At 43.8% G+C, this 22,678-nt stretch overlaps 1 protein-coding gene across 3 annotated transcripts; it reads left to right on the top strand.

Annotated features, from left to right (window-relative positions):
• The first annotated feature begins 201 nt into the window (after positions 1-201).
• On the top strand, positions 202-22,406 carry LOC117461140 (palmitoyltransferase ZDHHC3-like). Of its 3 annotated transcripts, none has more exons than XM_034102874.2 (6): positions 202-606; positions 837-961; positions 1,880-1,976; positions 7,229-7,310; positions 10,830-10,960; positions 21,705-22,007. In XM_034102874.2, exons 1-6 carry the CDS (start codon positions 265-267, stop codon positions 21,909-21,911), a joined length of 984 nt encoding a protein of 327 aa, XP_033958765.1. In that variant the 5' UTR covers positions 202-264; the 3' UTR covers positions 21,912-22,007. The 3 variants fall into 3 exon arrangements, with proteins under 3 accessions (XP_033958765.1, XP_071061887.1, XP_033958766.1); XM_071205786.1 differs by lacking the exon at positions 21,705-22,007 and adding an exon at positions 15,709-16,481; XM_034102875.1 differs by lacking the exon at positions 10,830-10,960 and having other exon boundaries at positions 21,705-22,406.
• Positions 22,407-22,678: the final 272 nt, after the last annotated feature.

Raw genomic sequence — 22,678 nt, 5'->3', positions numbered from 1 at the left:
TCAAGTAGTCTTTCTGGTGGTTGCCCATTTCCAGTGTTACATGCTGAGAGAACTCCCTAGTCTTTTTCTGGCGTGGTTTATGTTTAGTCCCATCTGTTGACAAAAGCTTCTTGAGAGAACCAAACCTTTCTCTTGCCACGTAACTCTCCTCTCCTCCTCCTCTCCTCCTCTCCTCCTCTCCTCTCCTCCTCTCCTCAGCATGCGGTGACTGAGGCCTCCAGGCTCAGTGGATCTGGCAGCAGCAGGCATCTGGCTTGATGAAGGATGAAGAGCCCGGTGCACAGATGCAGGGATGTGGAGCACGGCCGTGGGCAGGGCACAGGGGGGGCTGGGACCACCTGCCTGCAGGCAGAGCAGCGCATCCCCATCTCCAAAGACGTCATTACCTCCTCCGCTGCCTCTGCCATGTGGTTCATCAGGGACGCCTGCGGCATCGTGTGCGCCATCATCACCTGGATGCTGGTGCTGTATGCAGAGTTCGTGGTGCTGCTTGTGATGCTGCTGCCCTCCAAGAATCTGACGTACAGCATTGTGAACGGTACTCTGTTCAACATTCTGGCCTTCCTTGCCCTCGCTTCACACCTCAGGGCCATGTGCACTGACCCTGTAAGTGGCACTTATTTGGTGATATAGAAATTATTCACATTAATTAAGAATTAGTTGACTGGCTAGCAAGGTTTAAAGGAACGTTTCTTGCATGCAAGTTTAGGGCACAGTCCTGATAAATGGAGCTTTACTTTCAAAGAGTTATCAGGGAAGGTTTAGCCGGTCCCTTCTTTATTTCATTATGGTGATGCTGCTGAAGTCCTCTACTGTGTGCTCCTGTTTCGTGCTAGGGTGCAGTGCCAAAAGGAAATGCTACTAAGGAATACATAGAAAGCCTTCAGCTGAAACCAGGGCAGGTGGTCTACAAATGTCCCAAGTGCTGCAGCATCAAGCCTGACCGAGCTCACCACTGCAGGTAGGACAGAGAGGGCTGCCGTGTGAGGCGGTCACTTACCCAGTCACATGCTTACAGCTGCATCTTTGTGGTGCAGTGAATGAAGTCTGACTCATTTCTGAATTTGGTACATTTGTAAAATAGGAACTCAGAATAGGCGCATTCACACTGCGGTACTTTTCCCACAAAGGTTCATGCGAACTTAGTTCATGCGAACTCTTTAGTTGGCATGAACTAAGTACAGATCGCGTTCACACCAGAAAAAGTCCCTGGGGGAGGATTAGGCAAATGAAGCCGCTGACGTCACTTCTTCTTCTTCTGCTTTGGGCTTACTGGCAGGCCGCAACCCACTTCACGGCGTATACTGCCGCCCGAAGTCCCCGGCCAGAAGTCCCCGGAGTTGGGGACTGGCTTCAGTAGAAGCTGCTGGGAGTCCCAGCAGCTTCTACTGAAGCCTTCCGAGTAAATCGCCAGAACGCCGACACCTCCTCATCTCCACCTCTCCCATGTTTTATTTGGTGTTGCCATAAGTCTCTCTGCGTTTCTGCGCTGGGCTAATGCTAATAATGCTAATGCGAGGATAATAAAATGGCGGCTTCACAAAACTTTTTGGGAGTTTTACGGGGCGTGGTTTGCAATCCGCCCAGCCAATCAGGAATATAGCTCTTTTCTCACAAAAGAGCCGCTCGAAAGTCCCTGCTCTCTAGCAGGGACTTTCGAGCGGGTAAAAAGGTTTGCATGAACTACTTGTGTGAACGCGACAAAAGAGTTCTCATGAACTAAGTTCGCATGAACCTTTGTGGGAAAAGTACCGCAGTGTGAATGCGCCTAGAGTAGTTCTTCACATCCACTAATTGTGTCCTTGTGCAGTGGTTGTATTCGATAAAATGTTTAATTCTTCTCTTTTCTTTATTTCCTAACTTGCTGTCTCTCTCCCAGTGTTTGCAAACGCTGCATACGTAAGATGGACCACCATTGCCCCTGGGTCAATAATTGTGTTGGAGAGAACAACCAAAAGTACTTTGTGCTTTTTACAGTAAGTACAGTAACTGTCTCGTTAGATTATAACTGAAGAAGTGTAATAGCAGAAATGTGTGTCCCTAGAAACTGATTTGAATAGCATGATTTGAATTGTTCTACTTCAATACAATAATTGCATACAAATAATAATTATTGTATTATTTTGGATCTGTATTTTAATTGAATATTATAAGTGAGATGAGTTCAGTGGCCCTGAAACTGTTTTTTAACCTCATTGAAAGTTCAACTGTAGTGATAGATAGACATTCAGCTCTCACTATTAAAAATCAGTTCTTACTTTTTGCCACATATATTTAACTTCAACACTGTTTCAAATACACACACACTGCTGCTAGGTCATAACTATTAAATCACTACATGAACTCAAGGTTCTTTATTTAGTCATACGAACATAGTGACAGTGTAGTTATGCCGATGAAAATCTTAGGTCCAACACAAAACACAGAAAAAGAAAAATATAGTGCAAGTAAATAGTAAATACAAAAAGAAAAAAAAGTGAAATAAGAGTCTATATGCAAGTCATTGGAATATGATATACTGGGTAAATAGATAAATAATTACTAAGTTGCAGATGAATGATATGGATGTTGTTTCAGCAGTTCAGTTGTTTAACAGTCTTATTGCCTCTGGGATGAAACTGTCTCTGAATCTGGTGGTTTTAGTCCGGATGCTGCGGTACCGCCTGCCAGACGGCAGCAGACTGAACAGTTTGTGGCTGGGGTGATGGGCGTCTTTTATAATCCTGAGGGCCTTCTTCCTGAGCCGCTGGGAGTAAAGGTCCTCCATGGATGGCAGCTCCGTCCTGGTGATGTTCTCTGCAGCTTTCACCACCCTCTGTAAAGCCTTACGATTGAGGGCGGTGCAGCCAGTCAGGATCCTCTCTATGGAGCACCTGTAGAAGGTCAGGATCCTCTCTATGGAGCACCTGAAGGTCAGGATGCTCTCTATGGAGCACCTGTAGAAGGTCAGGATGCTCTCTATGGAGCACCTGTAGAAGGTAAGGACCCTCTCTATGGAGCACCTGTAGGAGGTCAGGATCCTCTCTATGGAGCACCTGTAGGAGGTCAGGATCCTCTCTATGGTGCACCTGTAGGAGGTCAGGATCCTCTCTATGGAGCACCTGTAGAAGGTTAGGATCCTCTCTATGGAGCACCTGTAGAAGGTCAGGATCCTCTCTATGGTGCACCTGTAGGAGGTCAGGATCCTCTCTATGGAGCACCTGTAGAAGGTTAGGATCCTCTCTATGGAGCACCTGTAGAAGGTCAGGATCCTCTCTATGGTGCACCTGTAGGAGGTCAGGATGCTCTCTATGGAGCACCTGTAGAAGGTCAGGATGCTCTCTATGGAGCACCTGTAGAAGGTCAGGATGCTCTCTATGGAGCACCTGTAGAAGGTAAGGACCCTCTCTATGGAGCACCTGTAGGAGGTCAGGATCCTCTCTATGGTGCACCTGTAGGAGGTCAGGATCCTCTCTATGGAGCACCTGTAGAAGGTCAGGATCCTCTCTATGGAGCACCTGTAGAAGGTCAGGATCCTCTCTATGAAGCACCTGAAGGTCAGGATCCTCTCTATGGAGCACCAGAAGGTCAGGATCCTCTCTATGGAGCACCAGAAGGTCAGGATCCTCTCTATGGAGCACCTGTAGAAGGTCAGGATCCTCTCTATGGTGCACCTGCAGAAGGTCAGGATCCTCTCTATGGAGCACCTGTAGAAGGTCAGGATCCTCTCTATGGAGCACCTGTAGAAGGTCAGGATCCTCTCTATGGAGCACCTGTAGAAGGTCAGGATCCTCTCTATGGAGCACCTGTAGAAGGTCAGGATCCTCTCTATGGAGCACCTGTAGAAGGTCAGGATGCTCTCTATGGAGCACCTGAAGGTCAGGATCCTCTCTATGGAGCACCTGTAGAAGGTCAGGATGCTCTCTATGGAGCACCTGAAGGTCAGGATCCTCTCTATGGAGCACCTGAAGGTCAGGATCCTCTCTATGGTGCACCTGTAGAAGGTCAGGATGCTCTCTATGGAGCACCTGTAGAAGGTCAGGATCCTCTCTATGGAGCACCTGTAGAAGGTCAGGATCCTCTCTATGGAGCACCTGTAGAAGGTCAGGATCCTCTCTATGGAGCACCTGTAGGAGGTCAGGATCCTCTCTATGGAGCACCTGTAGAAGGTCAGGATGCTCTCTATGGAGCACCTGTAGAAGGTCAGGATGCTCTCTATGGAGCACCTGTAGAAGGTCAGGATGCTCTCTATGGAGCACCTGTAGAAGGTCAGGATGCTCTCTATGGAGCACCTGAAGGTCAGGATCCTCTCTATGGAGCACCTGAAGGTCAGGATCCTCTCTATGGAGCACCTGTAGAAGGTCAGGATCCTCTCTATGGAGCACCTGTAGAAGGTCAGGATCCTCTCTATGGAGCACCTGTAGAAGGTCAGGATCCTCTCTATGGAGCACCTGTAGAAGGTCAGGATCCTCTCTATGGAGCACCTGTAGAAGGTCAGGATCCTCTCTATGGAGCACCTGTAGAGGTCAGGATCCTCTCTATGGAGCACCTGTAGAAGGTCAGGATGCTCTCTATGGAGCACCTGTAGGAGGTCAGGATCCTCTCTATGGAGCACCTGTAGAAGTTGCATCTAGAGTAGAGTATCCTGGAGTCCATGTTGAACCTCCTCAGCCTGCGGAGGAAGAAGAGCCGCTTTCTAGGTGATGGTGGTGGTGTGAAGAGTCCATGTCAGGTCCTCAGTGATGAGTCCATGTCAGGTCCTCAGTGATGAGTCCATGTCAGGTCCTCAGTGATGAGTCCATGTCAGGTCCTCAGTGATGAGTCCATGTCAGGTCCTCAGTGAAGAGTCCATGTCAGGTCCTCAGTGAAGAGTCCATGTCAGGTCCTCAGTGAAGAGTCCATGTCAGGTCCTCAGTGAAGAGTCCATGTCAGGTCCTCAGTGAAGAGTCCATGTCAGGTCCTCAGTGATGAGTCCATGTCAGGTCCTCAGTGATGAGTCCATGTCAGGTCCTCAGTCCTCAGACTGAGTCTCTCAGTCTGACAGGAGAGGACTCTCCTCCACTTTGTTGTTGAAAAAACTCCTTGTATCCGTTAGCGTAGCTCGCTAGCACCAGAAGCTAACAACAACGATCTCCGGTACCGGTGCGTTCTCTCTCTCTCTCTCTCTCTCTCTCTCTCTCTCTCTCTCTCTCTCTCTCTCTCTCTCTCTCTCTCTCTCTCTCTCTCTCTCTCTCTCTCTCTCTCTCGCTCGCTCGCGCACATACACACAGAGCCAAGCTTTAATGAAACACAGAGACCCAGATGTAATAGTACTGTACTACTGGACTAACTGTCAGTATTTAAGTTGAGTAATTCAAATGCTAATGATTTAGTTTCTAATCTCAACTAATACAACCATTGACAATAAGAAATTGCCATCGGATTGTAGCCAAATTGTAGGTCACATATCATTACAGTTATGTTGTATCTCTGTAATGTGTTATTCTTAAAATGTGAAATCAGAAGTAGGTGCTGCTTTAATCAGGGCTGCCAACATTTGAGTTCAGCTTGGAGTGAGATTTTTTTTGGTGAACCGAAAAAAGAAACGTTCATGTGTACAGTATTACAAATGTACAAACTAGGGTTTCCCATTAATGTACTGTAATTCCCGAGCACGCTACAGTGGAATACGCACATACAGTGTACACGCGACTATTACAATGAAGGCTCGATAATCAGCTCACAGCATATAACATGGCATATAGGTGTAAGCAGAGGTAAAGTGCTATTTTATAAGTGGGGGGGTCCCTCACCTCCTCTAGGGGGTCCAGGGGCATGCTCCCCCGGGAAGATTTATTTTTAATAATATTGAAGTTGAATGCATCAACCTGGTGCACTTTGAGAGCAAAATGAATTTATGGATACATCTCTCAACATCCGTATGAAACGGAACTGTAAACAGATTTTCTTTTTCTTTATGGATATTTTACAAATCACACTTATTGTTTTTACTGTGTTGTTGGTTTTTACTTCGGCTGAGACTGTGTGTGTGCTCAGGGTGAGTTTGGGTGAGTTTGGCTGTGTTTCGCTGTGTATCGCTAAACAAGGAAATCACACCTCCACGGAGCTCAGCGCGATTCACAATGTGAAACAATCGGACGTTGTGAATGACCCTGAGCACACACAAAGTCTCAGCCGAAGTAAAAACAATAAGTGTGGCTTGATATTGAGAAGAAAAAGGTTGATAAACGCTGTGAGAATGGGTCTGCAGAGAGAATTTCGCCGCCATCGCAACTGTCTGTTATCAGCAGCAGCCCGGAGGAGACATCGGCTGAGCTGCGTGTGTGTGTGAGGAAGTCTGTGGATTGGTCAATCAGAGCCCACTGGGCTCACAGGGAGGGGGCAAGAGCTCCAACGAGCCGTTTAGTGGAGAGAGTGAATACACGTAGTTTACAGAGATGCTGTATGCGAAACAATGTGAGTTTGGAAAATTACACAGTATTTTTCTATTGTAATATCCCTCAACAATGGTATTATGATCAGTAGAAAAGACCATGACATGTGACCTTTAAGATGATTTTACATTATAGATATTCCCCAAAATTATTCAAAAGCATATTCTTCCAAACTCCTTGGTGTAGTATGACACACAAGAGACTATTGGTGTGTGTAGTGAGTTTGGTAGTAATAAGCTGTATAATAGTGATTGAATATTATTGTATTCTCTTTTTTCGGAGTTGCACTTTGCAGACGGTCCCTGAGCACTCGTTTCTTCTCCGGCTGCAGATAGAGACCCATGTAATGTGTCAGCTCGGAGGACGGCGCGTATTGGCTTTTTTTTTATCAAAATGTGATTGTAGTTCGTTGTCAACCTTACCACGGGACTTAGGAGACGTAATTTGTGTCTGAATAACATATTGTTCATGAGTTATTGATCCGTGAAATCAGAATCTCCCAATATCGTTCCAACTTTACTGAACTAAGCCAGAAGACCGTCTCATTTCGTAGACCGCTCGGTTTGCTGTTCCTTCACTTTATTTTTATATATACATTTATTTTGGACGAAAACTTAGCGTGTGGAAAGGCATGTGTGGCGTGAGTGCGTGAGATATGGGTTAATTGCGTGACTCTCATGCTCAATGCGTGAGTGTTGGCAGCCCTGACTTTAATGCAATGCAGATGAAAGGGATTCCTCAGTGAATACCACTGTGTTGTTGGTGTTTGTGAATAATGGTTGTTAATGTGTCCTCATTTCTCCTTTTTAACCAAGATGTACATTGCACTGATCTCCCTCCACTGTCTGGTCATGGTGGTCTTCCATTTCCTCTACTGCTTTGAAGATGATTGGACAAGTGAGTAATTTAAGAAAAAAATCGTAATCCCATTCACTCACTTAACTGGAATTATAAACAGGACACACTAGTGGGATGCTTGTTCTATATCATTTAATTAAAATAATAAAACATGTTTCTTTTCTTAAATCCTCCAAAAAAATGACATATTATCAGTGTTTTACTTTTTTAATGTATGAATGATATTGTCATTGTTGGATTAATACATTAATATATCCTTACACTTTACAGCACTGTAGGCATATTATGGTATTATTTACTTTGACACTATGAAAAACACAGGTAATATTCTGAGCCATCAATATATTACTGTTGGGCGTGTTGCTGCCTTCTCTTCCTGTGCTTTGAAGGATCTGGTCTGCTCAGACCATGCACCACCAGAGGCGCGGGAAGGTATTTTGAGTGGGGGTGCTGAGGTGCTGGACTCCAGTGAACACTATTACGGGCACTATAGAGCACGCACAAAAGCACTCCCCACACGCAAACACACAGTACACCCGCGACTGTTATGAAGGCTCGATAATCAGCTCACGGCATATAGGCAGGGGTAAGTGCTTTTTTTTACGAGTGGGGAGCGGACCTCACCTCCTCTAGGGGGGTCTGAGGGGATGCTCCCTCGGGAAGATTTTTTTTAAATGTTGAAGTTAAAAGCATCAATCTGGTGCACTTTGAGAGCAACATTAAGAGATCTATGGATACATCTCTCAACACCCAGATGAAACACAACTGTAAGCAGATTTAATATTTCTTTATGGATATTTTACAAATCACTCCACTTTTTAAACTGTATTTTTCTTTTACTGCCATATAGTATTTCATAACTGTTTTTCCTTTATTCTCTTATTTGTTTTATAATGATCATATGAAGGTGTGCCGCGGAAATAATCTTTTGAATAATTTGTGATCAAACCGTTTGAGACCCACTGAGATAACTTAGACTAAAGTTAACTATCTAAACTCAGAGAGTCCTTTAGCTCACCTGAGCCTCTCAGTCTGAGAGGAGAGCTCTCCTCCAGCTTGTTGTGGAACCAACAGCAACAGCTCCGTATGTCCGTTAGTGCAGCTAGCTAACCAGATGCTAACAACACGGTCCCTGCTGCTGGCACCGGTCCCTCTATCTCTCTCCCTCTCTCTCTCCCTCCCTCTCTCTCTCTCTCCCTCCCTCTCTCTCTCCCTCCCTCTCTCTCTCTCTCTCTCTCTCTCTCACACACACGCGCTATTTCCGCACATGGACACACACACACACACACACACACACACACACATACACACATACAGAGCCGAGCTTGAGTGACACAAGCACACTCTGCCGTCCTCTCTAGTGCCATGGTGAGGTTCACGTAAAGCACGGTTAATGTATTATATTATTGAGGTAGAATTGTCCGGGGCTACAGAATTGTAGCCAACAATGTGGAATTTATTGGCTACATATTACACAGATTATTCACAGCGGGAGCAGCAATAACGTCAAATAATAATTCAGACAGACAGGGGAGCTCCGCACCCCCTGCCTGCCGCTAGGGGGTGCTGCAGCGCCCTCGGCACCCCCCTTCCCGCGCCCATGTGCACCACTCTCTGATGCTGTGCAATTGTTGTTATTGTTTCTTGGGTAAAGGGAATTTCTTTGAATGGGAATCCTCTAGAGCAGGGGTAGCCAACAAAGTGTTATCAGACTAAGAGTGTGTGTGCTTATACAAATCGCAGTATCAAATCCAACCTTTCAAAATAAAAATGTAACTTTACTGCTTTTTCAAAGGGAGCTTGATTTCACTCGGGGCAGTTTGCAAGAAATCAGCGTACAGTGCTGTGTCTGTGTTACAATAACTCACACTGTTGTTTCATTTCATTTTCTCACATCATCCACGGTAGGGGTGTAACGGTTCACAGAATTCACGGTTCGGTACGTACCTCGGTTTGGGGGTCACGGTTCGGTACGGGTTCGGTACAACAAGAAAAAGCGGGAAAAAAGTCCCAAATGCATAATTCCAGGTTTGTTGTTATTTATTTTTGAACAGTAGTGCAAGTTACAGTATAAAACTAAGGAACTCATTTTTGAACTTATTTGAATAATTAACTGTATTAAACAGTTAAAAACAAACCACAAACAGTACCACACACACGCCATGGCCATATTATCTATAATGGCTGATGTCAAACAAAAAAGAATGTCTTGAAAATATTACATAATAAATAATAAGAAAGGGTTTCAAGGGTGCATAACCGTTGAAATATATATGCCAATAGCTTCCGTTATTTATTTTGGTCTTTCTGCTTTATTGGCTTCTTAAAAACAGCGGGGATCAGCTGTTGAACTGCGGTTGTCTTTTGCCGGGCTCTGGTAATTGGCAAATCTGGGTGATGCCTTTTGATATGATTTAGCATGTGTTACCATTGGCACACCACACCGCTGTCTAACAACGCCGACACACCGTCCGATCCACCACTCGCACTCCATCGTTATTGTAGTCCACAGGGAACCCGAAATGTTCCCACACAGCTGATTTAAAAGAAGCAGGTGGGTTCTAGCTCCTGTGTGTTAACTAAAATCGCCATACTAACTTTTCTTCTTCTTGTATTTTGTTCATTTTTGGAAGTGCGCCGGACTCTGATGAAAATATTCATTGTGTCCAAACGGCGGTACTACAATTTCCGTATCAGCCTGTGACATCACTGGGCCCAGAAATACTTTTCCCCATTGACTAACATTGGGAAAGAGACGTCTGTAAATCAGCGGATAATTTTTAAAAAACTAAACGAACTACCCAGTATGAACTATTTAATAGCCCTTATTATAATCATTAGGTCCTTAAAGTTCTAAAAATGCACTAAAAGCCGAATCTAGATTTATTTTCTGTCTCCATTCATTCTAATGAGCCGAGAGTGGGAGCTTGGGGGGCGGGGCTTAAGGGGCGCATGCTCTGTGAGCGCACATACGGGTTCTTCTGCTCTGACAGCCAGGCATGACGGGTAATCTGTGACGTTTCATTCTCTTAAAAGTTGGGCCATTTTGTCCTCATGCCCAATGAGCAGCTCTCATAGGAAAGAATGAGACCCGCCTCCGACGCTATATCCAGTTCTTATTATACATCCATGGTTTTGTTGTGTTTTCTTATTGTTCTTCATTTGTTGTTTAAGGGCGGCTGGCAAACAGCTTTTAGGTGCAATACCGCCCCCTGGATTATATATAGTATAATGGGTACTGCCCAGAGTGACGGACTTTTTTCCCACTCATAAAAAATGGCGTATTCGTCGTGTGACTGCATGTGCCGAAACGTGACGGTTTGGACAAAAACCGGATACGGCTACCGTTACACCCCTAATCCACGGCCTTGCATTGACATTTTTTTATGCATTATTTTTCCTGATGTTTTAAGTTTTTGCTGCATTATCGATGTGCTTTAGGCACTTATTGTATAAAAGTAATAATCTTTGTATGGTGATAACATTAATAGTGTAGTTCCTCATGGTCCTCTTTTTTGCCTCTTCATTTCTCCTCCTCCATGCTCCTCCATGCCCCAGAGTGCAGTTCCTTCTCTCCTCCAGCCACAGTCATCCTCCTTATACTCCTGTGCTTTGAGGGTCTCCTCTTCCTCATCTTCACCTCTGTGATGTTCGGCACCCAAGTCCACTCCATCTGTTCTGACGAGACTGTAAGTGATCCATTTAGTGACCCACAATCCTCTCCTCTTGCCTCACTTCTTCCTCCTGCTGCTCTCCTCCTGCCTCCCTCTAACATATGTGACCTTCTCCTGATGAATCTGCTAACAGCTGAGTGACGTACTCGTTCTGTAGCCTGATGTACAATAAGGTGCTGCAAGTTTTAACTTCGACCGCAATGACTTTCTGAGAGTTAGTGTCTCATATGAGACAGCCTCACAGGTTACTTCATTCTGTTGTACACTTCAATATGAGATCAACTTACCTAACCTATTCACACATTTACAGTAGCTAGCCTAAAGTCGACACATGAGTGCAAACTTGCTCCTAAACAATTTTTGGCTGCTCTGGGCTCTTGTACCGTAATGTATAAATGTGCAACGTGTGTAAGACACACAAAAGCACACATATCTTCATTTCTATCGCAGGCAACAAAATGGCACAGACAGGCGTACTATTTCAATTCTGTTATTTTATACATGCTGCTGTCCAGAGGCCTCATTTGTAAACGGCATGTACGCTCAAAAGATGGCGTACGCCAGTTTCTAAACAAAATCCTCCACGCAAACTCTCACCCCGTTGGCAGAAGGAAGAATGGAGAGAAATAAGTGAAAATAATACCATAAATATCAAGTTACCTCTCATATATCATATATGAACAATTAATTCGCAAAAATTGATTGAAGCCAATCTGAAAATGATTAAACAAACGCCTGTTTGAGACTCCTCAGTGCACACAAAAACATAACTTGGAGAAATAAATAAATACAGATATGTTATTTAAGACCACCTCGAATATGTTGTGTTAATGTTATGACATGTTTTCTCATAAACGATGCGGTAAGCAGGAGGACAGAATTACGTCTAAACTGACGCCGTGTTGCATTTCTATAGGTTGTATAGATACAAGCATGGTTTAAATAATTATCATCCGATAAAACAGACCAGTCTCTGCCAGTCTTTTTTTTTTTTTTTTTATCATGACGTTATCAGTGATTTTAAGCTGATTAATTACCGAAATAACATCAACCCTGTGGGCGGCGCCATTTTGACGAGTCACATGACTTATTTTACCGGAAGTGACGTGAACTATGCGTTTGGTGTCGAGGACAAATTGACGTATGTGCTTTGTTCATGTTGTTTACTCTAGTTACTCTCACAATTCTATTGAAATATGCCTCATTGTATCGCGAAACATTGCCACAATTCGGATAGGAACAATCCACGGAATGCTCGGTTCCATCTATTGCCAACGGGTAAGCGTAGGAAGTACGTTCGGAGGCAGTGGCTAGCGAAATGTGCTCGGCCCGAACCGAAAGATCCACAGGCGCATGTATGCAGCGAACATTTCAAGTTTCCGGACGACTACTCTGAGAGTATGATGAAAACATAAAATGGGATTTATGAATCAACCATTACTTAATGGGGATGCAGTGCACTGCCAATGCCAGCGTAAGCACATTACGCAGCAGACTTTACTTATTGTTTACTACGTAAGGAAGCAGGAATTGCAGGACCCAGAGCGCACGGAGCACAGAGCGGACAGCAGATAACGGAATTGCAGTTTTATTGCTTATAGATTATCAGAACATTTCAAAGGGGACACAGCCACATTGGATATTAACCTATGGATTAACTACATCATCGTTTTTATCGTTGTAATGCCATTGAAGACCAGTTTAGACCAGAAAGACAAAGGTAAGCCATGTTAGCCTAGCGCATGTTAGTAAGCTACCTAGCGCCACTTGTTTTGATGTACGTTTTTGTTGATAACGTCGCGAGTTTGTATCTTTCAGTGTTGAGGTGGCACCGTTAGATTCTGTGTCTTTACGATCATAAACGATGTGTTGGATGTGCAGCTAGGATAAGTAATAAGGGAGCTAGGAGTGATTTTCGGTGCAGTAATAGGTTAGCATTTTTCGCTCGGGGCTAATTCAGAGGCTCACTGTTAGCATTGTGTGTTTTTTTGAAGAAAAAAATGAAAAAGATCAGTTAAATTAGTTTTTTTCCCGTTATATGGATATAAAATATTCATAGTTTATTAAATATTAAGGTTCCTTAGACGTTGTTTCCTGCAAATGACGCGATTTCGGCCCCGGAACCGGGTCCGTGGGGCCTAAGAGGATAACAGAGTATGTTTTTTATTTTTTTTACAGTTGTATTTGGATGGAATGAATACCTATAGTGATAATTCAAAGTAAGTTTATTTTTCAAAACGTCTTCCTCGGCTGACGAGTCCGAACTCAAATACTCCGCCATGTTTTCGTCGTGTGTTTACAAAGTGAACGCATAGATGACGTCACAACCTAGTTTTTCGGATCATGTGACTACTGAAAATGGCCAAAATGGCAGCTGCCTGACGGAATATACAGGTTTTGATAAAAAAGAGCTATAAAATCATTATTTACCGGGGAATATCGCTGATTTCTTCAGGGTATGGTTTAAACATAATGTTTCACTAAATACTGAAGTTTTTATTAACTATCAATGACTGGAGCCTTCCTTTAATTGGTGGATATAGAGTTGCTGCGGGGGGGTTGAGACGCACAGGCTGCAGTGGAGACGCTGCTGGAACACAAACCACCAAATAAAAAAAGAAACATTAATTGACTCCACTCCGCAGGGATCCCCCGATCAGTTTCTCATCATGGGGGGGGTCTCCTGTCCCCGGTACAAACACACTACCTGAGGAAGGCTATGTGTATTTATTTTGTCATTAATCTTTTTCGGACCACTTATTTATTTATTTTGGTGACGATCCGACCTCCATGCTGCTACTCCGGTTCAAACTGCATCCACCAAACAATATGATTTATCTCGACCTCCCCAAAATAGCCAAAATCTGACACGGTGTGTGAGATGTCTTTTTTTAGCTGTTCTGTCGTCATTTCCTGCGATCTTCTTCATGCAGTCAGTCAGAATGAATATTAATACGGGGCGTTTCTTTGACTATTTATAGGCAATATGGGCGTTATGTGTAGCCCGCAAAACCTGCACCGCATTTCGAGTTGAGTATAAAGGGAAACCGCAGTGTTTTATAAATCGGAAAATGTCTGTGCGTATTTATTTGCTTTGTCCTACGTAAGCAACCTTCCCACGTAAATCCTATGCAAGGCTTTATAAATGAGACCCCTGAGACCTGTACGACGAAGCCGGATTTTCGCTTAGTGAGCTAACTTCTGGGAAAACTCTGGGTTTCCGGTCCTACGACGCTGGTTCACTTCTTAGCAGGCTAGATCTCCATGGTAACTTATGCTGAACGGCTAACCTGGGTCCTGTACTACGAATCTAGTTCAACATATCCTGGATATCTTTTGAGTTATCCGGTTGACTTAATCCAAAACAATGCCGCTCTCGCTAAACTGTCCTACGACGCTGGCTATCAACTCGATCGCTCAAGCCAGCCGTGTCCTATCTAGTTAGGTGCGCTTTCACATGAAAGGGGTGGTATCTGGAGCATTCGACCAATCACAAACATGGAGAAGCGTACTGACAGCGCAGCGTCATACTTCCTGAATGAAAAGTCAACTATAATATTAGACATTTAAACATCCGTGACTTAAACACTTGACCAGGATCAGAGCCACAGAGCTGCACCTGCAAGGTGAACACAGCTGGGAACAGAACAAGTGTTTGAATGCGTACATTAACAGGTTTATGATATCACTGCCCGTCTAACACACCATCTGACTTTCATTACATTTGACTCGAGTGTTTCGTCAACTTAATGTGTTGCTTAAAATAATGCTTCTGCATCCAGTCTGTGACCCTGAGTGTTGCACGGCCAGATACGGCTCAGCTGACTCAGATCAGGAGATATATGATACATTATGATGTGATATGAATGATAATGGGACACGTCGATGTCTGCACTCAGTGCTGCGGACTGTACGTAATGTTACTCTGATCCGGTTACTTATGTTTATGATTCTGAATCTAATGGGAATATGCCTGTTAAACTTGAGATATTTGATTTTTTTTCTTAAAATGTCGGATACCCGCGTGTGAGTATGATGCAAGTGGCAGACTTCGGCTCCGAGAAGTGAAGCCCATGTGGAAGCTCCGTGTTAAAATGCCCAACTTTACAGCAGAAAAATACATTTTAAAAAAAAGAGGTTTTGATCTCTATAGCTCAAACGACCACTGATAGTATGAGGGTTTCATGTCGCGCACACAGCACTAATCCTGAAACTAACCCTTACCTTAAGAAGAATCGGAATTTCCTTTTTAAAAAATTGGAAATTGGACTTTACCAAGAGAATTGCAATTGGTGCCTTTCTAGTCGTCTCACGACTACAAAGGTAAATGTGTCCATGTATCAGTGAACAAAGGAATCGGTTCCCTCTTTATGTTCAGTAGTGATATCCTAAAATCATTCAGCCAAAGCAGGAGAAGGAGTTTGGTTTGATGAGCTCCGAAACACAGGCACACAGCCTGTGTTCAGGAGCTCATCAAACCAAACACCAAACTTATTTTTGTCTGCAACTCTAGGTCAGATTTACATTATGTAGAGAGGTGTAGGGAACTGGACATGGAGGAGAGAAAGGTCCCAGGACACAAGCCCCATGTTGTGTTTGTGTAGAAATCACTTAACACTGGTTTGTCGCCCGCATGATTTTTAGGAACGTTTTCTTGTGTGCTTTTTTTTCTACATTTAGTGACTTAAGAGTCCCTATTTGGAATATGGTTTGTGATAACAGGCTGGGTCACCAACTGAAGTTTGGTTGTCTCTCATTTTCAGGGCATAGAGCAGTTGAAAAAGGAAGAGAGAAGATGGTCTAAAAAAACTAAGTGGATGAACATGAGGGCGGTATTTGGACACCCTTTCTCCTTATTGTGGTTTAGTCCGTTCTCCACCCCTGACCATGGAAAAGCTGAGACCTATCAGTATGTGGTGTGAGGGCTCAGCAAGGAGGCTCCCCCCCCCGTAGAGCTCAGTGTCGCTCCCAACACGGTTGTACATTGTGACATTGTATCTCCCACACTTTCCATCTGCTTTTTATATTTCCATCCATGTGCGCTCTCAGTTTATTTTGTGTTGCCTTCAGTGAGCTGAGTTGCAGAGAAAAGAAAGCACTGAGTTTGTGAATCCTGTTTGAAAACACTGAATCTGTTCTTTCCAGCTGTTTCCATGTCTGTATCAGGTGCCTTCTCTTCTGTGTTCACTCTTGCTTTCTCTTAAGGGATTGTTTTGGTTACAATGAAACCCTAATTATGGTTTGCCATGCTGATAGTTATAGTTTCAGATGTTGACGATTCAAGATATCCACCCCTGCAAAACAATAGAATATATTGGAATTAAACTTAGTGACTATATTTGTCTAATAACTTGAAATGTAGGATCATTGTGTGTTGTTTCCTATTGGTAAGTCCTTCATATGTTTCTACAGTGGCCCAGAAAGGACAAACCAAACACTGGCTCTGAAGGTGGTTTTGGGGTTTTTCGTTACCTGAATGCCAGTGAATGTTACTTGCGTACTAACTGGTCTCCATTGTAACCTGGACTTTGAATTTTTCCAGATTTTCAAATTGTGGAATCACCCCAAACAAGATTACATGAATCTTCATTGTACAAGGTCCATCCATCCATCCATCTTCTCCCGCTTATCTGTGGTCGGGTCTCGGGGGTAGCAGTTCCAGCAGAGAGCCCCAAACTTTCTTTTCCCCTCATCAACCAGCTCTGACTGGGGGGTCCCAAGGCGCTCCCAGACCAGCGAAGAGATATAATCCCTCCACCTGGTCCTAGGTCTACCCCTTGGTCTCCTCCCAGCTGGACGTGCCTGGAACACCTCCCTAGGGAGGCACCCAGGTGGCATCCTAACTAGGTGCCCGAACCACCTCAACTGGCTCCTTTCGACGCGAAGGAGGAGCGGCTCAACTCCGAGTCCCTCCCTGATGACCGAACTTCTCACCTTATCTCTAAGGGAGACACCAGCCACCCGGCGGAGGAAACCCATCTCGGCCGCTTGTATCCGCGATCTCGTTCTTTCGGTCATGACCCATCCTTCATGACCATAGGTTATTATTTTCCATTGTACAAGGTGGAAAATAATAATCCTTGACAAATAAACCCCAAGTTATCGGCATTACTACAGAATACTGGTGGTTAGTGGAACATTTTATTTTTGTCATCTGGATGAATTGACCCTTTAAATCATTGTGTCACAGTAATCAATAGTGTGTTGCAAAGCTGGAAAAAAACATTTTTTGAATAGTTCCCACTACAATGGTGAGGTTCGAGTAGATTCATAGAATCAGTCTCCCTTTACGAGCTATCTGCAAACGGATCCATTCTCAATAGTGCCAAAAACTGCGTGAGGAACACTCTGCCATCAGGACAGTGGGCCTTTGGTCAACTTGATTGTGATAGAAAATACTTATCTGTGCCCCCCCCACCCGAGACAGATCAGGTAACTGACAGAACGGAGAACATGTTCAAAGTGATCCCTGATACTCACATGACTTTTACATGACAGTATGAAGAACCCCAACATACAATGCCAACAAAGCTGCAGTTTTATCATATCTTTTTTAATAATACTTAATTGTTGCCCAAGTGTTGAACATCCTCCCTGATTCCTCTCTGATACATGCTTGACATAACAACATCAGATTATCTTCACCTAAACCAGCCTGAGAGTCTGTTTGATTCACCAGACAGTATTGTGTGTGTGGGTAAGCTTTGATTTAAAGGTCCCATGTCATGCTCTTCCGGTTCTCACCCGTCCCCTTGTGTTATGAAGGTTGTTCTGCATGTGAACGGTCTGCAGAGACACAGACCCTCAAAGTACACCCTGTAGCGAGTAAAACTCTAGCACAGAGAAGACCTGTCTGTGCTGCCCCAGAACGCCTCGTTGGACATTTCTCTTTTTCCATTGTTTCTTCCGGGAACCAACATGGCCAATCCGCGGAGCTCCTCACACGCCAAGATCCCTTGGCGTCACTGTCAAACGCAGTGGGGGGACCTTTAGCGTACATTTTCAACTAACAGGGGGTCCCATTGACTTGCATAGAGCTCCCTGGTTGGTACACATACTTTACAGATGCTGTGAGAAACCAATGTGAGTTTGGAACATTGCACAGTATAAATATATTCTAGTAGACCTCAACAATGGAATTATGATCAGTAGAAATGGCCATGACATGGGACCTTTAAAAACTCAGCTTTAAAATTACAATAGTTTTCTGTGGGGAGTCATTATATAAAATGTATAGATGTGCATACATCCTATGATTATGCAGCAGGATATTTCTTGACTGTATTTATGCACTATTTGAACCTCCTCTAAAGCATTTCATAAAGTCTTAAAGGGGACCTATCATGCAAAATGCACTCTTGTACATCTTTTACACATGAATATGTGTCCCCGGTGTTCCAGGGAACTCACCAAGTGTCAGAAAACACAACCCTCTCTCTTTTCCTCCATACCCAAATCTCTAAAAAGGGGCTGCAACGGATCTGATACAGACTGATCCAGATTTGAATTATTTTCTACGTCACAGAAGTGGTGCTCCGCTTAGTGGTCAATTCTCCACCTATCAGGGGAATGAGAGGTTGGCCACGGCCAGCCATTGCCGCTCGAAAGCGCTGGAGACGCTGTAGTACATATGCCAGGCCTGTAAGTGGCGCTGTAGTCTGCCACAAAAGCAGCGAAGAAGACTTCCCTTGCATGGTTGCCATGGTTGCCCTTCTGTTTATTCTCCGCTGTGGCTCTTTTTCTCCCTCCCCGTGGCAAGCGTAACGCCTCCTGCTTTAAAACAAATTAATAATGACTATATAATCACATGTAAGGGATAATGTGCAGCGACGCGGTCATTATGGGTAAAAGAACACCGACAGGCTGATCAGGAGCCCGACGCCAAGCGGAGGGATCTAGATCGGCATGAAGGTATTATTATCCCGCTTATTACACATGGCCACATTCTCAACAAAGTAACGATATGACTCCCAATATTAATTGAAATGCTTTTATGGATTTAAAAAATAGTTTTATGGATTTAAAAAATAGTTTCAGGTATTGATTTAAATTGACATGCATCCCCTAAGAAAAGTAGTCCGTTGTTACTGTTTGAACTAACGTAACAACGGCAGGAACTGCTTCGAGCGTTTTGGAGGAGCTTTTTGATTACAGATTTCAAAACATCGTTGCTTGCTTTAAAAGTAGCACAATTCATTATGTCAAACCTTGGAAAGTATCTAGATATCCCTGCCCTAATGCCAAAGGAACAGGCAACTGAATATGTGTCGCCGTTTGATGTCTATGTCTGGACCGCTGCGTAAAAAGGAGGGTCTTCTTCTTCTTCTTACTTCTATAAGAATAAAACACGGAGGACGGAGATCTCTTTTTGGCCCCCTCTTCTGACAGCCCAGCAGCTGATCTCAGAGCACGCTCCCCTCTCCTGCAGGGGGGCGTGGTCAGCTGCAGGGGGGCGTGGTCAGCTGCAGCTCACAGAATCAGCCCCCTGCAAAACATCGCTGGAAAGAGCAAATGGAGCGAAATGAGGCATGGCTAAAATGCAGGATCTTTTTGGTATTTTGAAAAAAAAACTATATTTATATACTTTATATAGGTATGGCCCTACAACATATTGTTCAAATATAGCATGATATGTCCCCTTTAATCATTCTAAAAATGACGAAAGTACTAGAAATGCACATTCCTTCTTTGTATCCTGTGAACTGCTTCCTCTGTTCTTTATTACGTGTGTAATGTTGTTCTATCTGAATGCATGGCGCAGGTGAGGTCAGTAATGTATGTCAATCACAGCCAGTATGATGAAGGCCCGCTGGTGAGAGTGATGCTGGAGATGATTTGTTTTTTACAGACATTTTAATTAGAACAAAATAATTTAATTATTTCTAAATATTCTGAAAAGAATTCAGCACAAGTGCAGAGAATAAATACTTCTCAGTTGCAATGCAACAACTGTGTGTGCTTGCTTTTTCCAATGTATGAATGTACTCTTTAAATGTGAAGCTGGGACAGCCAGATGTTTCAACCTCTTTATTTTCCTGTTTAAGGTTTCTTCTCTCCCTGCATACAGTCCTCTCACTCCCTGCATTTTGACACGTCCACTCTGTCCTTCATTCTATTCCAACTGAACTGTTTCTTCCTCTGTCCCATGCTACGCTCTTTCCACACTCATGCAATGCTTTGGTTGATCACTCATTGTGTCCTGAGCTTTCTGAAGCAGAGCCCTGTTTGTGATCTTGATGAGGTAAGCTTGCTACAGACTGTAAGTCACACGGACGTCCCATCAAGCTTAACTCATCACCAGCATGTCCATGTGAAGGCCAGAGTGCTTCAGGTCTCCTTTTTACAGATTGCACCCTACATGACGGATGAATGAGAGCTCTGTGTGTGACAGGAAGCATGCACCATGTTGACCATGTGACTTGTTCTTCTGCAGGGTTTTCTTTATTCCCAGTGCATGTGAGTCATTTTGGACAGTATTTATTTATTTTGAGCAGGTTTCTTAGAAGATTAATCAGAACTGATGGAGCATTTAAAGGATGGAGTAAAAGTAGTTATTGCAACACTCGTATGTGTTATGTACTTTGAAAGAACAGCTACGCCACAGTCATGGCGCGTTTCCACTGCAGGCCTCGCTCGGTTGGGTTAGGCCTTATTAGGCCCGGCTCACTTTAATGCTGCGCTTCCATTACAGTTTAGGAACTGGGGTAGTTACTATAGTAACGCAGTGTAGGCGGAGCCGTGACGTAATCTTCAATGGGAGCCCCAGAAAAACAACACAGCCGTTAGCTGTTAGCCCTCAGAGCTCACAGCTCTTCATATCTGTTCAGAAACTAGACAGAAGTTAAACAAGTACAAACCACAGACTGTCTGTGTCATGGAGAATACAGTCGCTGGTTTATTTATGTCTGTAGGCCGTTGTTGTGAGTGTGGACGGTCGGAGCATATATAGCGTTAGCTTAGCCGATCTCCATTTAGAAAGCACGCATTTTAAAGGCTTGTTCGCCTGCCGTCTATCTGCAGACTTGTCAAAGCATTAATTCATGGTTTTTACTAACCGGTATCAGTATGTTGATACTTCGGCATCATTTAGAAACGTGTATTACAATTAAATCGCGGTTAAATATGTTCATCTTGTTGTAGTTGTAGCCCCCTTGCCAGCGATTCTCTCTCTAGTTTAGCATGCTCAGCCCGACTCAGCCTGGTTGTTCCTGGCTCTAGAACCACGATTTAGTCGGGCCAGAAAAAAGGTGAAAAAGTAGCCCCGGGCCAAAACTAGGCCAAGTGGAAACGCAACCAAAAACGGGCCCCGCACGGCTCGGCACGCTTAAAGCGAGCTACCCGCTGCAGTGGAAACGCGCCATCAGTGTCTTCCCGTCTGTTGGAACAATATCCCCCTTTGGCTTCTTACTGTTCGACGATCCCTTCCAATTCAGGCCTCGATCTTTATTTGGAAGAGAGTGCTACATGGCCAATAAAGACAGGACTTATTTTAGAACCTAGACTTATTACTCTTTCAACATACATACAGCAAATGAGTATTGTATTAAGATAGACAAGAATGTGAACCTATCCTAGATGTAGTCCAGAAGCTTTTTAGTCTGATGGGTGTCTGAGAAACCACAGAGCTAACCATAGTGTGTCGCTGCAGTCATCATCCCCGTGTGTTTGTTATGCTTGATCGTGCATGTATCACATGACTTCTGGTCCTCTTTGGCTCAGCTCTGCTCTCCTCAGACCCTCACTGTGAGTTCTCCTGCAGGGCATCGAGCGTCTGAAGGGAGAGACGGGGAGGTGGGGGAAGGTTCCGTGTTGGGAGGCCATGCAGATGGCGTTCGGCGGCCCCTTCTCTCTGTCCTGGTGCAGCCCCTTCGCTGGGCTGAGCTGCACACGGAGCCCTGCCGAGCATACCCCCCTCCCCCAGGGGGACATCATCGAGGAGGACGTCATAGAGATACCGTTTACCTAGCCCCGCCTGGGCTCAGGAAGACATTTTATTTTCAGTCTTGGAGGTTTCTCTACATGGACTTGGCTTTGGATGCACCAGCTCCAGCGTTACCAGGCGAAAACGCAGGAAAAGCTCTTTTGTTTCATTCATAATTCCCCGGTAATGAGGAGTATCAGGGATTTCTGTCCCAGGTGCAATCATTTGTGAAACCTCTTCCACCACTCACCATCTTTCCAAAACATCTGGTCCAATCTGCGCTGAATCCAAGTACACTATGTCCACCATAAGACCCAACAGGGCTTTATAAATAGAAAGAAACCACTTGGATTTTATTTATGTTTTTATTTTTAAAGATTTCACGTTATATCACATGTAAAGCTTCCATGTTCTTGTACAGAACAGTTGCCTTTTGTTAATACTTTTACCAAACTAGCAGTGCAGAATGTTCTTGCACACCCTAACCTGCAGTATTTTCCTGAAAGCATTGTGTAATTACAGTAGTATACTGTAACTCTGCCAGGTGTCTGACTCAAACATATTTTCTATCTAAAATGATTAGTTGCATAATATACCAATTTTTTATTTGTGTAGATAAGTATATATATCTATATATATCTATATATATATATATATATATCTATATATATCTATATATATATATATATATATATATATATATATATATATATATAGATAGATAGATAGATAGATATATAGATATATATATATAGATATATAGATATATATATATATATATATATATATATATATATATACAGTATACTCTG

Source organism: Pseudochaenichthys georgianus, chromosome 16, assembly GCF_902827115.2.
Source record: "Pseudochaenichthys georgianus chromosome 16, fPseGeo1.2, whole genome shotgun sequence".
Classification (NCBI taxonomy): Eukaryota; Metazoa; Chordata; class Actinopteri; order Perciformes; family Channichthyidae; genus Pseudochaenichthys; species Pseudochaenichthys georgianus.
This window is presented reverse-complemented; position numbering and strand designations above follow the sequence as displayed.

Bases quoted from the DNA above. Each gene is read 5' to 3' on its own strand.
- LOC117461140 (XM_034102875.1), top strand. From the start codon at position 265: ATGAAGAGCCCGGTGCACAGATGCAGGGATGTGGAGCACGGCCGTGGG. The intron at 962-1,879 runs GTAGGACAGAGA...TCTCTCTCCCAG, and splicing joins GACCGAGCTCACCACTGCAG to TGTTTGCAAACGCTGCATAC. The intron at 7,311-21,704 runs GTGAGTAATTTA...GTTCTCCTGCAG, and splicing joins CTTTGAAGATGATTGGACAA to GGCATCGAGCGTCTGAAGGG.